The sequence below is a fragment of the Phodopus roborovskii genome, unplaced genomic scaffold, assembly GCF_943737965.1.
Source record: "Phodopus roborovskii unplaced genomic scaffold, PHOROB, whole genome shotgun sequence".
Lineage (NCBI taxonomy): Eukaryota > Metazoa > Chordata > Mammalia > Rodentia > Cricetidae > Phodopus > Phodopus roborovskii.
The window spans coordinates 15,923,621-15,940,071 of record NW_026126470.1 but is presented as its reverse complement, the minus strand read 5'-3'; the positions used below and the strand labels follow the sequence as shown (position 1 = coordinate 15,940,071).

General features: G+C 38.4%; 1 protein-coding gene across 2 annotated transcripts; it reads left to right on the top strand.

Moving 5' to 3' along the window:
• The first annotated feature begins 8,764 nt into the window (after positions 1-8,764).
• On the top strand, positions 8,765-16,222 carry Hspa13 (heat shock protein family A (Hsp70) member 13). 2 transcript variants are annotated; one of them, XM_051191765.1, is made up of 5 exons: positions 8,765-8,843; positions 10,242-10,582; positions 12,748-12,961; positions 14,222-14,389; positions 15,331-16,222. In XM_051191765.1, exons 1-5 carry the CDS (start codon positions 8,819-8,821, stop codon positions 15,996-15,998), a joined length of 1,416 nt encoding a protein of 471 aa, XP_051047722.1. In that variant the 5' UTR covers positions 8,765-8,818; the 3' UTR covers positions 15,999-16,222. The 2 variants fall into 2 exon arrangements, with proteins under 2 accessions (XP_051047722.1, XP_051047721.1); XM_051191764.1 differs by lacking the exon at positions 8,765-8,843 and adding an exon at positions 9,407-9,483.
• Positions 16,223-16,451: the final 229 nt, after the last annotated feature.

Below are 16,451 nucleotides of genomic sequence, written 5' to 3'. Positions count from 1 at the left end.
CTTTGGAAAGGAAAATGATTAGAAAAATGTGCAAATGCATATAAGCAGACAAGAGAAGAGGAAAATAACAAAAACCACTCATTTTTTTCCCCTAAAAGTCAGGAAGATTCAAATACTTATCACTGAGACACATCATTTTCCATTCATCCGACAAGATGATCCAGGCAAGCACGCTGATGTTGTGCTGAGCCTTTTCCTCTCAGGTGACTCTAGACTGTGTCAAGTTGACAGTTAAAGCTGCCGATGTCAACTTGACACAAAAACATATCACTTTAAACTGTACACTTTCATTCCTTGTCCTCTAGTCTCATGTTAATATAATAGTGTGAAATAGTATGACTTTAAAAGGTCTGCAGTCTTTAAAAGTTCCAATGATTAAAAAGTCCAGTGTCTTTTTAAAGGTCCGAAGTCTTTTCACCTTGTACCACTATAAAATAAAGAAAATAAATTAAATACTTTTTATTCTACAAAAAAAACAAGACATAGAAAAAAAAATGAAATCAATATAAACCCAAAACTCTTGTACTCATTCACTGGGCACTCTTCTGGACATCCACTACAAACACAACTTGTCTTATAGGCGAAGGCCTGTTTTTTTTCTATACACCTAGAAATATCCCACATTCATGGCATCTCCAGTATCATGTAGTCTCCACAGCAACTGTGATGGCATCATCACCACTGACCTCTCCACAGGGATTCTGACTCTATCACATGGTGGTAGGTCTCAAGACTCTATCACATGGTGGTAGGTCTCAACTCTTCTCAATGACCCCTTCATATTTTCAAAACCAGCACCATGTATGCGATCTCATGTGTTATTTACCAAGTTCTGCTGTAAGCCTGAAATGCAGACAGACTAGCAAGTCCCCCACTCCCACTCCAACACACACACACACACACACACACACACATTCACACTCAAAACATGCAAAAAAAAAAAAAACCATAAAACCCACCAGATATATACTATGACTCTGAGAAAACACTTCACTATTTTCCCAATGATACACAAAAAGTTTCATATCAATAGTGCTAATCTCTTAGTAATCATAGCCCATTCTTTAGTCCCAGCTGATCAGGACACTCAGATTCTTAGCCAAAATACCACACAAAGGAACCCAAACCCCATTCTGAAACAGTCATTCTTTCTTTGAAGCCTTACAAATCAAGCTTCAATGGGCCACATTTCTCTCAGCATCCTTATCTTCCAAGTTCCTACACAATGCCTATTAGCTTTGAGCACTCGATGGCTTTTCCATCTCAGAGTTCCAAGATCCTCATCATCTTCCAAGAAAATAGTTCAAATGTCCTGTGGCATTTTGAAGTGGAAATGACACCACCACCCCAGGCTCATGAATTTGAAAACATGATCACTGCTTTGAGGCACTATTTAGAGGGCATAAGGAGGTGTAGCACTGATGAAGTACATTAACTGGAATAGTTTCGAGAACTTCCATATCTTAACCTCATATCAATTTGCTCTCTCTGCATATTTGCAAATGAAGATGTGTTGTCTCGGTTTCCTAGTCTATAAATTTTCCTGTTGCTCTGCCTCCCAATGACGCACTCTCTGTGAAACAATAGGCCCAAATAAACTTTTCCATCTCTAAGCTGCCTTTGTCATGGTGTTTTCTTACAGTAATAGAAAGTAAGTATGAAAAGATATCCAGTCAGGTCCACCATGACAATACCCCATTCTTGATACCAATTTCGGTTCCAGCTGAATGCAGTGAGAAAATTTACCATGTGATAAATAACCACGACTAAAAGCAATTTAGAGAGGAACAGGGTTTATCAGCTTTATGCTTCAAAGTCATAAACATGAGGGTACGAAGCCCATTCCTGAGGGCAGGAACTTGGGCATGAACTTAGAAGCAGGAACCATGGAGGAACCCTTTTTGCTGTCTCCCTCACAGGTTCATGCTTAGCTAGTTTTCTTACACAGCTCAGTACCACTTGTCCATGGAATGCTGCCAACATGGCTAGGTTCCAGAATGGGCTAGGACCTCCTGAATTAATTAAAATCAAGATACTCCCCATGAACCTGCTCAAGGCTACTATTAGATAGGCAATTCCACAATGGAGGCTTATTCTTTTAAATGACTCTATGTTATGTCATGGTGGCAGTTAAAGCTATTAGGACAGACCATATATATATATATATATATATATATATATATATATATAATCTTGTATGTATAAAATATTATGTAGGATTAACATTAAACAAAATGCTAATTGGAGTGGTGGCTCACACCTGTAATCCCAGCCTTGGACACAGAGCCAGGAAGTTCACATCGAGTTTTCAGCCATTCTGATAGTAAATACAATGTTTTTTGTTTTGTTTTTGTTTTGTTTTTTTGTTTTTTGTTTTTTGTTTTTTTTTTCAGGGCAGCTTAGACTATGGAGTCAAGACACTGTCTCAAAAAAAAAAAAAAACTGATGGAATATGTCATTCTGTAAATATGTTTCTCTTATTGGTTAATGAATAAAGCAAAGCACTGTTGGCCAATAGGAAAGCAAGAGAGGCGGGACTAAAAGACAAGGAGCAAGGAGGAGAGAGAAAGAAGTAGGGGGGAGATTCAAGATGGAGGACAGAGAGAGAAGAATGCTGAATGCCGGGGCCTCTCTCCGGTAAAATGAGACCATGTGGAAATACCTAAATAGAAATGGGTTAATATTTAAGACAGAGCCAGCCAATAAGAAACTAGTAACCGGCCAACAGAATTATATATAATACAGAGTCTCTCTGTGTTATCTGGGGCTGGCGCAAAAGTAAGACCACACCGGCAGAGTAAAACATGCTCAAAACATAAAACACATAGCAAAACAAATATAAGCATTGAGCGAAAGGTAAACAAAACTGAGTCTAAAAAAAAAAAAAAAATCAGTACTTCCAGTGAGCAGAGCAGAAGGCATAGCCATCTTCTGAAGCATCTCTAAGGAAAATCATCATCTGAAACTGCAAAGGACAGTAACATGAGCAGATGCAGACAGCAGCCACAGAGTGATCAGCCTGATTTAGGAGTGGAACATGCCCTTACACTCTTGAGTTTATAATGCAACAGCTTGTCCATCATATGTTCTGAAGCTACAACTATGGTGGTGACAGTGGCCCTCACAGCCAGCAATGCACCTTACTCCCTTCTATCACAGTCCACAGAAAAGGAAAAAAATGTATGGAAGCATTCACAGCTACTACCTGTCATTATTTTCTCAAGCCAGAGCAGAAACAGTTCTTAGCATTTAGGGGTAATAGCTATTTTGATCAAATTACGCAAAGTAAACATATATATCAGAATTTAAAGTTTAGGTATTTTGATCGGTAAAGTACTTAGAACAAACACTATATCACAACATCCCAAATGTTAGAGTGCCTTGAATCAAAGTAACAAAACTTTTAAAGGGATTATAACAATTTTTGAAAGGAAAGAAACTAAGTGATTTGTAAGTTACGCAGAAAAATAAATTGATGAAAACAGGGAAATGTTAAAAGAAAAGCTAAGTATATTTTTGTCCATCCAGATATAAGTACTTATGATAAAGTTACACTGAAGAAAACAGTATGTTATTGACCTACAGTAATTAAATGAAACAAGTATCATGGAAGAAAAACCTAAGTATATAGGTTTTTGCATGTTACGTTGGTTTCTACATTAAGGACAGAACTTAGAGGATCCTACATGTGAGGCAGGCAGCTTACCACTGTGCTACACCATTCTACCATTTTTATTTTGAGGCAGAATCCTACTAAGTTATGTAGGATGGCTTTGAACTCACTCTGTATAGCTCAAATTGATGTCAAATTCTTACTCTTACCCTGAGGACCTATAAGATAGGTCTAATCCTCTAGGCAGGATTACAGGCCTGTACCACCAGGGGGATATTGTATATATGGCATATTTAGCATTAAAACATATAACAAGTTAACATTATATAGACTGAATATATTGTTGTTTATATATTTAGGAACACACACGTATACATGTATATATGTAACAACAATTAATATTAAAGGTCATAAATTTGAAAAAAGGACAAGAAGGGCTTTGTAGGGGAGGAAAAGGAAAAGGGAAATGATGTAATTATAATTTCAAAAATAATTTAAAAGTAATCAGTGAAGAGTTGGTTGTGGTTATTCATACCTATAGTAGTTGCTATGGTAGAAGGATCAATTGAGTGACTGGGTGGGAAATACTGCTTCAAAACCAAGACCAAGAAAACAAACAAAGCAAAAGGAAAACAAACAAAAAGTATTACAGGAAACAAAACTAAATAAGCTACTAAACTAATACAAAAGAAAGACTAATCAATAAACAATAACTAATTAAATATTGAAGAAGAAAATATAAAATTTAAAAGTAAATCTCACAATGTAATATTCTTCTGCTAAGTCTTTAATCTGGACATGACACATAAGGTAATATACAAAAAAGTATGACAAGCTATAGGAAAATATGCATCATATATAATATAAGCACATCTCTTGAAGAAAACTATATAGGTATTATTATGGAATGATCTTTTTGTACACTGTGAACATGGGTTGTTCTCATTGGTTTAATAAAGAGTTCAGTGGTCAATGGCTACACAGAAAGAGGTTAGGTGGGACTCACAGAAAGGAACAGAGCACTGTGATGAGTAAGCACCGAGGCAGGGGAGAAGTCAGGCAGAAAGTAGAACACATAAAATGGGATAAAGGTAATAAAACCAGGAGGCAGAAAGTAAATTAATAGGAACTGACTAAGTTATAGGAGCCAGTTAGAAACAAGCCTAAGCTATTGTCGAGGTTTAATAATGAATAAGAAGTCTCTGTGTGGTGATTTGGGAGCTGGCTGGTGGGAAGAAAAGTCCACCTGAAAGGTATGTTACATCTGTGCCAGAGACAAATCAAGAAAATATAAGAATCAGGGAAGCTGGTTAGTTTCAGTTTTCTTTATTGTGGTGTCTAAACTTCCTACAATAGGATATAGAAATAAATGTTTTCAGTGGTCCTAAAATTTAGAAGAAGAATCCACATTAATAAAAGAATAAATCTAAGTTATAAGTCTAGTTTCCTAGATCCTCTGAATTCATCATCTTCATGAATAAAACAACTCATTGCTAATACTTGAAGTTCTTCAAGTAGAGAGCACTGAAATAATTTTATAATCTCTGGAATAATCTGAGGGTAAATTCTAGGAGAAGGACAATTTTATTAATGTTCTATTTAATATAGCATGTTACATATTTTAACATAAACATTAAATTTATGTTATTTGAAATCATTCCACTAACAATGACATTTCTCTTTTCTGTTAGAGTAAAAATAAGTAAGAAAGAATGAAGTACTCTCTTTAACAAATGTAGTAGGGCTGGGTAGCTCAGTGCTAGAATATTCATCTCAGCACGAATGAGGTCTTGGGTTCAACCTCCAGTACAATACCACATCTCACAAGAATTGTATGTAAATCATAATCTAATATCACCTCAAAAAGTCTCTTTTTACAAAGTGTTTCTTTGAAGCAGGTGTCATACATTAAATGTAAAAACAATTTAGCTATCTTTATATTATGATCATATTGTCTGCATAAACTTATATAGTTTGATATTGAAGTAAAAAAATGCTTTCAGTATGGTGTCTGAAAACACAGGCAATTAGAAAAAGCTCATAGAATAGATATAAGAATTTGATTTAGAAACATTTATGATGGCCTCCACCAACACAGATCAATCACTCTTTTGAAAGCATCTAATCTTCAGGTGGAAATACTCCAATGTGCTAGACCCTGTTGTAATCAGCCATCACTCAAACACTTAAAAATCTCACTTAACATGCTTTTATATGTAAAGCCTTTTATTTGTGTTTACTATTTCTATTCATTCCTTTTGTGAATCTATTAAACATTCACAATGCAGTTAGCAGTATTCTCGAAAATCAACACACAACAGAACACAAGACAACTGTATTTATGTTAACTTGGGCATACTCCATAACTAGCAAACACTGCAGCATGTAAGAAATAGTTCAGTTAAACATAAAAATAGAAGGTGTGGCATATTTCATCTCCAATCCCATGCCAGGCACTATTAATTCATTATGGGAGTTACCCTACTCTTGTTGTATTCTAGAAAGTTTTTTACACTACAGCAGTCAATTGCAATAAAAAAAGAAAGAGATAAAGTAAACATTTTAATCTCTGAGTAGAATACAGAATGGAGAGAGCAAACTGTAACTCTTACTTCAACAAACGGGAAATGAACAAATCCACTAGTCAGGTTTGTGTAGACATCAGTATCATTTTTTACCTATTTACCAAGGTCAGAAACTTGTCCTGTGTATTTTCTTCATCCCTGAGTGAAGAACAGTATCATTGATTCTCATTGTGGCAATAACTGGAAGCCTATGTCTTCATCTATGAGTCAATATCAGCACTTTCCTACATGCACTCCCCAGAGACTTTAAGTGAACAACTACAGACTCTACTCACCAGGACAAGTTATTGTAATTAAAATATTTTCCTTTTATATCATGCGATATTTCTAGGCTTACTACAATAAAGTACCCAAAAATACGTGATTTAAATAAGAGGAACTTACTATTGCAGAACAATGAAGATAGATGTACAAAGTCAATGCCACCAGCACCCACCGTGGGTCCTTCTGAAGACTGTAGAGCTATTCTTTCATCTTTGTACTGTTATGTTGGCAAGCATGAGCCATTGATTGCTTAATACCATTTGTTATCGTATGAACTCTTGTGTCTGTATCTTTTGCCATTTTCTTTTAAAGAGTACAGTAATACTAGACTAAGAGACCACTATATTTGAAGGTAACATCATAGCATCTAATTATTTGTGCCACAACCCCAATTGCAAATAAATTCACATTCTGGGGTGCTTAGAATTAGAAATTCAACTCATTTTATCCTTATTAATATAAAATAACATAATCAAGGAAAAACCTAATTAGAAAAGCCATCCATGTGCAACTATCAATGTGCAATATACAACAGAGACAAATCTGTTAAGTTAATAAAAAATATAAAAGGAAAGCCCTAACAAGGAAACTTATTTGTAAACGAAGAATAGGATTGTAATTCAGGATACACCTAAATGGATTAACAACTTTATCTTCATCCATCAAAACATATGCCAAATTTCTAGTCTATAGAATTACGTAGTAATAGGCTTCTATCACTATAGTAATAGTAACAAACAATGAAAATAACCTGTGTATAGCATGCTACATCCCTTTTGAGGATAAGTGTTTTCTACTCTGAGATAATGTACTCTATTGATGCATAGTAAGCAAAAGAAAACTGCAGGAGGAAAGGTATATACTGGCTACATCGACCGAAAGGGATCATATTGGTTACTTTTCTATTGTTGTGATAACACTACAACCAATGCAGTTTATAAAAGTGTTTATGTTAGCTTACTGATTCACGGAATAGAATCCAAGACTGCTCAGTGAGGTATAGTGGCAGGAAGTACTGAGTGAGAGCTTACATCTTTTTACCACAGCAACTTAAGAGAAGGGAAAATTCCAGAAGGCTAGATATTCATGTTGGTAGGGGAGACACGGTAGCAGGTCACCAGTGCAGTAGGCTAAAGCACCATATCTCAGCTGTAACCAGAAGTACTGCAAGTGTGGTGAAGTCACAAACTTTGGAAGCCTGCTCCTCAGTGATGGACTGAAACTTCCCTAACTTCCCCCAATAACCCACCAACCAGGTACCAAATGTCTAAATATATGAGCCCATTGGAGACATTTCTCTTGCAAATGACAACAGCGTAGTGGGCAGCAGGAATTGCAATCACCAGGCCTGGGCAGTCTAGGGGACCCCGGGTAATGTCCCAGCATTTGTACCTAGTATATGAATGAACATTGGGAGCCCGTTTCCCATAGAGGGATGCTCTCTCAGCCTATACACACAGGGGAGGGCCTAGCCCCTGCCCCAAATGATGTGACAGACTTTGATAATCCCCCATAGAAGGCCTCACCCTTTCTATGGAGCAGAAGAGGGATGGGATATGGGGGGGGGGTCAGTGGGGGGCATGAGAGAATGGGAAGGAGAGTGAACTGGGTTTGACATATAAAATAAGATTGTTTCTAATTTAAAGTTTAAAAAGGGAAAGCAAAATGTGTCCTCGCAGTCTCGGGTAAACCTCATTTCTGAATTAATGTACTGCCAACAACAGTAAATGCTTTTAAGAGTTGCAAGGCTGTGCAAAAAGCAGATGCACCCAACAGGTCTCCTCTGCACCCCCGCACAGCCCCTTCTAGGAATGCCAAGGGGGCTTTGGAGGGCTTGCGAGAACTCTATCTGGAATCTTGACTTCGAGCAAAGGAATAAACCGCAAACGGAGGCGGAACGAGAAAACAGACGTTTGAATCCCGCGCCAGGCTGGCAACGCAACCCACCTCAGATTCCTGACGCTTCTCCTCCTCTCCACGCCTTCCGAGCTCTGGCCAAGCCCAGAACTGCAACTCCCACGACGCAACGCGGCGAGGCGGGGCGGGGCTACCGGGACTGCTTTGAGGTTTCATGAATTGCACAAACTCCGACCTTTCCGGGAGGCTGCTCCCTCGGCGAAGCCTGGTTGCTGGGCCTTCGTGAGTCGGGAGACAGACCATTTCCTCACTGGCGTGCGAGGACTCCCACCCCGCGGCCTCATGGTAAATGGAGTCCCTGATGGGGGGAGAGACGTAGTCACATCCGAATACCTCGGAACTCAGGACTACATTTCCCAGGAGGCCGCGGGACGTCCGACGGCTAGGGGGCGGTGCCTCCCGTCGGTACAGTCATCTTTCGGCTTGTTCGGCGGGACTGATGGCTGGAGAGATGACGATATTAGGTCAGTATCCCAGGGTCCCTGCTGCTGTGGCAGTCGACGGGTTGGTTAGAGGAGGCCTGAGTGGGCAGGGGTTGGTTGTCTCCCTGCTGAGCCCAGGTCACGCAGCCGCAGGGAACCTGCAGGGGTGGCTGAGGCTGTTTGGAGCAGGTGGGGGCGGGGCGCCTGGGCCCGGGGTCCGGCTGGTGGTGGGGGAGGAGGCCTCCTGGGGGTCCATCCCGCAGCCACACGCCCCGGGGCTCGCGGGGCTGCAAATGCCCCCCTTGCCAAAGACCTGGGTCTTGAGTTAGCAGCTGCATTCGGACAGAAAGAGAGGTGGGCATCTCGAGATGCAGGCTCCTGGGCTGCACTCGGGATGCCGAATTGGCAGGGGATTCTGCTCCTTGTTCTGTGTTAGCTGGATTCTCAGCGTTTGGGAATTACATCCCTTGCAGTTGACGAAATGCGTCTAGGGTTCGTCTGTCAGTCGGAAGAGACAAGTGGGTAGGCTGATCTACTGTGAGCCAGGCGTTGATTTGAAAGAGCAGTTGCCCACAGCACTACGGACTGACATTCTGGTTTCTTAGCATGAGACTGAGTGGGAACAGGTGTATAATACCGACATTAATTCTAAATTCAGAGCGATGTCTGAATTATTCGCTTTGTGGGTACAATATGCGTGACTTTTGCATTTGATCTTTTTTCTTTAATTGATATTTAATTGAGCCTTCTTGCTGTGGAATACAGTGGTGGACAAACTTGTCTTCAGGAAACCAACATGTTGTTGCCTTCAGGGTTAGCGCTTATATACTTCTGTAAATGCTATCTCTTTGAGAAGTATGACCTTAATTCATACTCAAATATGCGAAAGCACTCATTGGGCTCTGTTATGAGGTAACAGTAGGAGCAATTTAAAATTTTTTAAGAATCAGTGCATCCAACTTACTTATTTCATTCTTTTGAATGGGTAGGGATGATGTAAATGTAAACAAAGATGTTAATCTTACAATACCAAAGCTTTTGCTGTGAGAACTTCATAAGGAAATTCATTTTAGTAATGTACATAAAACTTTATGAAGCTATCAATCTAAATATCAATAGGTCAAGAAAAGTGGATTCTAGCCAGCTTTTGCTTTACATGTGTGATGTTTCCATTTGGCAGCAGCATAATTGTTACTGAAATATCCTTATATTTTATTCCTTTATTTTACTATAACATTACACAAAAATACAATTGTGAGGGCATTTGACTGATTTTCTTTTTAATTGTTGCCCATTAGAATATGAAAGACTCAAAGAATTAGCTATTAATCCTGTAAAGTAAAATGTTGGTTTCAAGAGTGTATTAAACACCTGTTGCTGTAGGAAGAGTGTATAGTAGTAGCTTGATAACTTTATGTCTTTTACTTAATCTGTTTTCAGGTTCAGCTGTTTTGACTCTCCTGCTGGCTGGCTACTTGGCACAACAGTATTTACCATTGCCTACTCCAAAAGTGATTGGCATTGACCTGGGTACCACCTATTGCTCCGTTGGTGTGTTTTTTCCTGGAACAGGAAAAGTAAAGGTGATTCCAGATGAAAATGGGCATGTCAGCATCCCCAGCATGGTGTCCTTTGCTGATGGCGATGTATATGTGGGATACGAAAGCCAAGAGATGGCAGATTCAAATCCTCAAAACACAATATATGACGCTAAAAGGTTCATAGGGAAGATTTTCACCCCGGAAGAGTTGGAGGCTGAAATTGGCAGATATCCATTCAAGGTAGGAGATGAATTTAAAGTGTATGTTAGTTTATTATACTATTTCAATTAATGCTTTGTCTCCGCATGTACATCATTGTATCTCAGCTGGATTTACCTATAAGGAAGTTATAGTCTCCCACCAAGAAATTCTCGGAAGCTGCAGGGTGAATCAATTCAGTGATTTCCTGGTCAATGAACTGGGCCTTGCTGTGTAGCTATTCCGCCATCTCACAATATCTGATTAGTTCTTTCAAGATATTTTAGGAAGGACAATGAAACTTTATATGCTATGAGTAAATGTTTTCTATGATTGTATATATTTGTTTTATGTAACATTTGTGCACTAGGTTTTTGTGTTTTCTGATGTATTTATAATGCAACAGTATGTCACAGACATTAGATAGTGCACCTCTCTTTAATGACTGGGGAGCTATTTTCTTATGAAATTGATCTATCTCATCAGATCTCTTGTATTATCTTACTTTTCTGGTATGACACTAATATCTGAAGTTATTTAAATATTCAAGTATTCATAAAGATTATATATGGATATATACATACATACATATCTTTGTGTATATTGTGATAAAATTGATGAGTTGACTCTGTGTTTTTGTGTGTGTGTGTTTAAGGAATTTTATTCATGTTCTATCATTGTACACCAGAAGGGTTACATGCTCTTAACCATTATTTTTTATTGAGTGTCTGTATCTTCAATAGGTGGTGTGATTCTATTTACTGATTGAGGTAGGTCTTGCTACAGAGCCCCAGGCTGTTGCTGAATCTGCCAGCCTCAGCTTCTTGCGATCGATCACAGGCCTGTGCCACTATGCCAGTTTATTTTGTTTGCCGATGCACAAATGAAAAAAAAAAATTGCATTTTGTGTTAAATGTCATTCCTTTGCTTTCCAGCAACATTATATTTACTGGTGTTTTGTTTGTTTGTTTGTTGTGTGTTGTTGGGTTTTGTTTTTGAAGCAGGATCTCGAATTTGTACACTTGTCTGGCCTAAAACTCACAGAGATCTGCCTGCCTCTGCCTCCTGTGTTTTTATTTTACTTAATGATGCATTGCATCTTTTTTGTCCTATTTTGACATGTTTCACTTTTCCTTACTGACAATAAAATACCGTCTTAGTGTGCTTTTGTTGTTGTTTTCGCTTTATCATCTTTACGATGTGTAATTTCTTGTTGTCAAAGTGTTAGGCGTTCATGAAATGTCAGTCTCGGAGGAGTGGCTTTGAGTTACAGTAACAGTGGGAACCGTCATCTTTGCCATTGGTTCACTAGCTTGATCTTTCGAGTTCTGCTTTTTATTTTGGTTTGCTTTGGTTTTCCATCTTAATGCTTTTATGTATTTATTTTTCAGTGGTTTCTCTTACAACATTTAATTTTGGTTTTGTTGATCCCGTGTGGGACTTTTGCCCAAGTTATGAAGTGGTATTCTAAAGAATTAGACCCCCTAGACAGTTGTTATCATCACAGCTTACTGAATAAGTTCTTGTCTCCTTTGTGATTTCCTATAGTTTTCTTTCCTGTGGTTTTTATTCTCTGACTAGCTAAGAATATGAAGTGCAATATCCCAGAAATAAGCAATCTGTAAATGTTTGAGAGGAGCATGATGTAATCTTTCTCCACCCTTCTCATTCTTACCCAGGTTGAGTGTCATTAGCCGTTCACTGCATATTTGTCTGGCTTTATTCACTGGTGGCCATCCTGGTTATTTGGGATTGCAGGCATTGCAATGCTAAGTAATGGGCCCAAAGTATAATATTAGTGATAACGGCTGTTTGAATATGTTGACAACAGAGAGGCTCTTAAGTGCTTTGTGTAAGTGAAAAGGTATCCACTGAGGGTCTTGAGACATACAGCTCCCAATAAAGGGACTCATGTCCTCATTCATCCTTCCAATAAATATGTAGTGAGAGTATCCTACGGTTCCTATTAAACTCTGACTTACATTTTGTTATTACTGAAACCCATAACAGGGATTAATTTTATAAATTTTAAAGTATCACATTCAGTAAACTCTAATCTGGAAAAGCATACTGGATGGATTAGAGTGGATTGTATTACTTTATAGAAGTTTTTGTTGAATAAATCCAGCATGTACATATGAAAGCAAATGCATGTATGTATATGCATGCATGTCATTACAATGTTGTTTTTCAAATCTCATTCACAGGTTTTACACAAAAACGGAATGGCTGAGTTTTCTGTAACAAGTAATGAAACCATCATCATTTCTCCGGAATATGTTGGCTCTCGATTATTGCTCAAACTGAAGGAAATGGCAGAGGAATACCTCGGAATGCCAGTTGCCAATGCTGTCATTTCTGTACCGGCAGAGTTTGACCTAAAACAGAGAAATTCAACAATTCAAGCTGCCCACCTTGCCGGTAATAACACCCATGACTGTGCATTTTTCTCAGGATTTTGTTAGGACAAAACCTCTGCAGCAACAATTGCCATTTTGTAAATCAACTGTAGGCACATATACTGTGACAGATGGACTAGCTGTTTATTTAAATTTACAAATAATCATGAACTCTTTAGTATAATAGTGTGTATTGGAGGGGAAAGCAGTCTAGGGATGGGGATGTAGCTTTCTGGTAGATTACTTCTCTACAGCAGATAAGACAGGGCCTGAGTTCAGTCCTCAAAAATGTAAAAAAGGAAAAAAGAAATTAAGCTAATAGGCATATGAAAAAGACTGAAAGAGAACATGAATACTTGTGTACTTCTGGTGACAGATACAAGGTGAATGTGTTTCCAGACTTTCCAGAATGAAAAGAATGTAACACTGTCCTTTAGGTCCTGTATTGTGGTGCTTGTTTTCAGCTACGTAGAAGCATAGATAGGCATGAAATGTAACATTTTACTATGAGAACTTATCCTTACCTGCTCACGAATGGTCACTGTATCTGGTGACCCCTCTGTAGGCAATCAGCAGTGTCCTTGTTCATTCCATTCACTTCATGGGGATAAATCCCACTTGTTCAGAGCTACTGATGTAAACTTTAATAGCAACTAACATGAATGGAAGAATAAAGGGCCAGAGGGTGGTCAGAGCATAGGCATGCCGTGTGAATGATCAGGTATGCCTCAAGGGACGAGTGATACTTGAATCTCTGACTATAGGGTCCTGTACATGACCAGAGCAGAATGATCTATAACTAAAGGGAAGGGCAATCTGACCTTTGGTGGAAGTCTTCAGAGTTGCAAGAGTCGATGTGGCTCCTGAAGTGTAATGCCATATTTTACAGAGACCACGTTATGTGTGGAGTTAGGTCAAAGCAGAAATCTTAATCAAGGGAATGTGCTCTTTGTCACAAGATCAGCTTATCACACTTGCACAACTCTATAGTTCCAGGTACACCATCAATATTAGAAAAGTCTGGAAGAGATTTTTCTCAATTGTTAATAAAGTGTCAAGTTACTAAGCTTAAGCCTTTTCCTTTCTTTCTTCTTCTTTTTTTTTTTTTAATGTTGTACTGTTTCAGAATAATTTTAATTACTCCGCTGAGATCTCCTGTTCTCATACCACTGTATTTTTCCTACGGCTTTTATCACTGTGTGGTGAAGCTCATGTTAAAGAAAAAACAAACATATTGGTGTCATAAGTTGAGTAGAAAGGTTTCCTCTGCTGGGTCTTTCAGGATTGAAGATCTTGAGAGTGATAAACGAACCAACAGCAGCAGCTATGGCCTATGGTCTTCACAAGGTTGACGTCTTCTATGTGCTGGTCATAGACTTGGGTGGAGGAACTCTTGATGTATCATTACTGAATAAACAAGGAGGAATGTTCCTAACACGAGCAATGTCTGGTAAGAAAGACACAGAATTACAGAGGTTCAAGCATGTTTCCCTTAAGGTGTCTAGCATGTAGCATGTTGTTTTGGTTTTCAGAATATTTTGTCATTTTCTGTATAGTATTGCTCCTGTCAGTCTGTGTATAGATCACAGTTAACTGTCCAATAAAATGGCTAGACTTCCAATAAGTCAGACAAGGAAGTTCCTTCGGGGCTTTCTTGTGATGGTGAAAGGAACATAAGGAAGAAGACTTTAAGAGTTTCAGATGATTTTATGTTTCATAAAGTAAATGTCTTAACAAATGCAATTTTAATGTCACTGAAGAATAAGATCTTTCACTTTAAATGTCTTTTCAGGATTTTTGCTTTGTGCTTTTTAGGTTAAGAATTATAAGGGTGTTTAGATTGAATTGTATAATTGTTCTGACATACATGTTTTTCACTCTTTTAACCAGATTCATTAGAGCCAAGGTACATACTTTGAGTTTATATTACATTTTTTCTTAATATTTCTATTATAATCGTTAACAGTTAGATCAAATGTATGTTTATTGGTACCTGTTAATCACAAAATTCATTTTCTTCTGTTGAGAATAATGACAGTTGGTGTTTCAAATAGCTGCATAACAAAGCAGTCGATGACATTATTCTCCTGTGTGGTCAAAAATTATTTGATGTCATTTGCAATACTTCCTTTTACATCGTTTAGAATTTCTAACCTTTGCTGGCACTGTTTATCAATCGTACATGATGAAACAGATACGGTAAGAGTTGAGATAAAACTGTTTCTAGAATAAGTCGAAGTAGATAACCATTTCCCCTTGCCATTTAGTTGATACTTATCTTAATAAAATTTTAATGCATTTACAAGATTTGTTATTCTTAAAATATGTTAACATTCATAACATATATATATATGCATATATGTATAACAAAGTTTTTAATTGTTGTTTTAGGAAACAACAAACTTGGAGGACAAGATTTCAATCAGAGACTGCTTCAGTATTTATATAAACAGATCTATCAAACCTATGGCTTTCTCCCTTCCAGGAAAGAGGAAATCCATAGATTAAGACAAGCTGTGGAAATGGTCAAATTAAATTTGACGCTTCATCAGTCTGCCCAGGTGTCAGTTTTACTCACTGTTGAGGAAAAGGACAGCCAGACACCTCAGAAAGATGACTCTAACCTGCCAAAAGACCAGCTCAGCCCAGGGGATGGTCACCATGTGAACAGGGTGTTTAGACCTGGCCCTTCTGACAGCAAGAGTGGGGAACGGCAGGTATTGTTTGAGACAGAAGTATCACGCAAGCTCTTTGATTCCCTCAATGAAGATCTCTTTCAGAAAATACTCGTGCCCATCCAGCAAGTATTAAAAGAAGGCCACCTAGACAAGACAGAAATTGATGAGGTGGTTCTAGTTGGGGGCTCTACTCGGATTCCTCGGATACGCCAGGTCATCCAAGAGTTCTTCGGAAAGGATCCCAACACGTCTGTAGACCCTGACCTGGCAGTGGTGACAGGAGTGGCCATCCAAGCAGGGATTGATGGAGGCTCCTGGCCTCTCCAAGTCAGTGCTTTAGAAATTCCCAATAAGCATTTACAGAAAACCAATTTCAACTGACCTCTGATGAGTACTCTAACTGACCTTGTCTAGTGATTTTGATGCTCTCCATTGTGAAGCCTCCTTCAGAAAAGAAGTACATGAAATAGCTCGCTGATGAGCCTGAGGACATTTGGACAGGAAACTTTTACGTAATGTTTCATTTTAGAATTGAATGAATTGAATAGAACAGGACCAGATGGGTCCTGTTTGTGTTTGGAGAACTCTCATCGTTTGACTGAAGTCATGGAGTTGAGGTTCGACGCTTCTCGTGATTCTGGAAAGTAGGTTACCATTCGCACTTACTATTCTGGAAACAGTAAATAGTGCCAACAGTAAGCGCCCCTCCCCCCACTTTTTACTGCATTTTATTAGTAGAGTCCGATAATTCTTTACTTGGTTATCACATGTAACTCTTAATTTGGTCTATACTTGAAGGGCTGTTGATGTCAGGTATTTACATTGGCGGGGAGA

Excerpts from the sequence above, each read along its gene's own strand:
- Hspa13 (XM_051191764.1), top strand. The coding sequence starts at position 9,408 with ATGAGACTGAGTGGGAACAGGTGTATAATACCGACATTAATTCTAAAT. Across the intron at positions 12,962-14,221 it reads TCAAGCTGCCCACCTTGCCG|GATTGAAGATCTTGAGAGTG; the intron begins GTAATAACACCC and ends TGGGTCTTTCAG. Across the intron at positions 14,390-15,330 it reads CCTAACACGAGCAATGTCTG|GAAACAACAAACTTGGAGGA; the intron begins GTAAGAAAGACA and ends TTGTTGTTTTAG.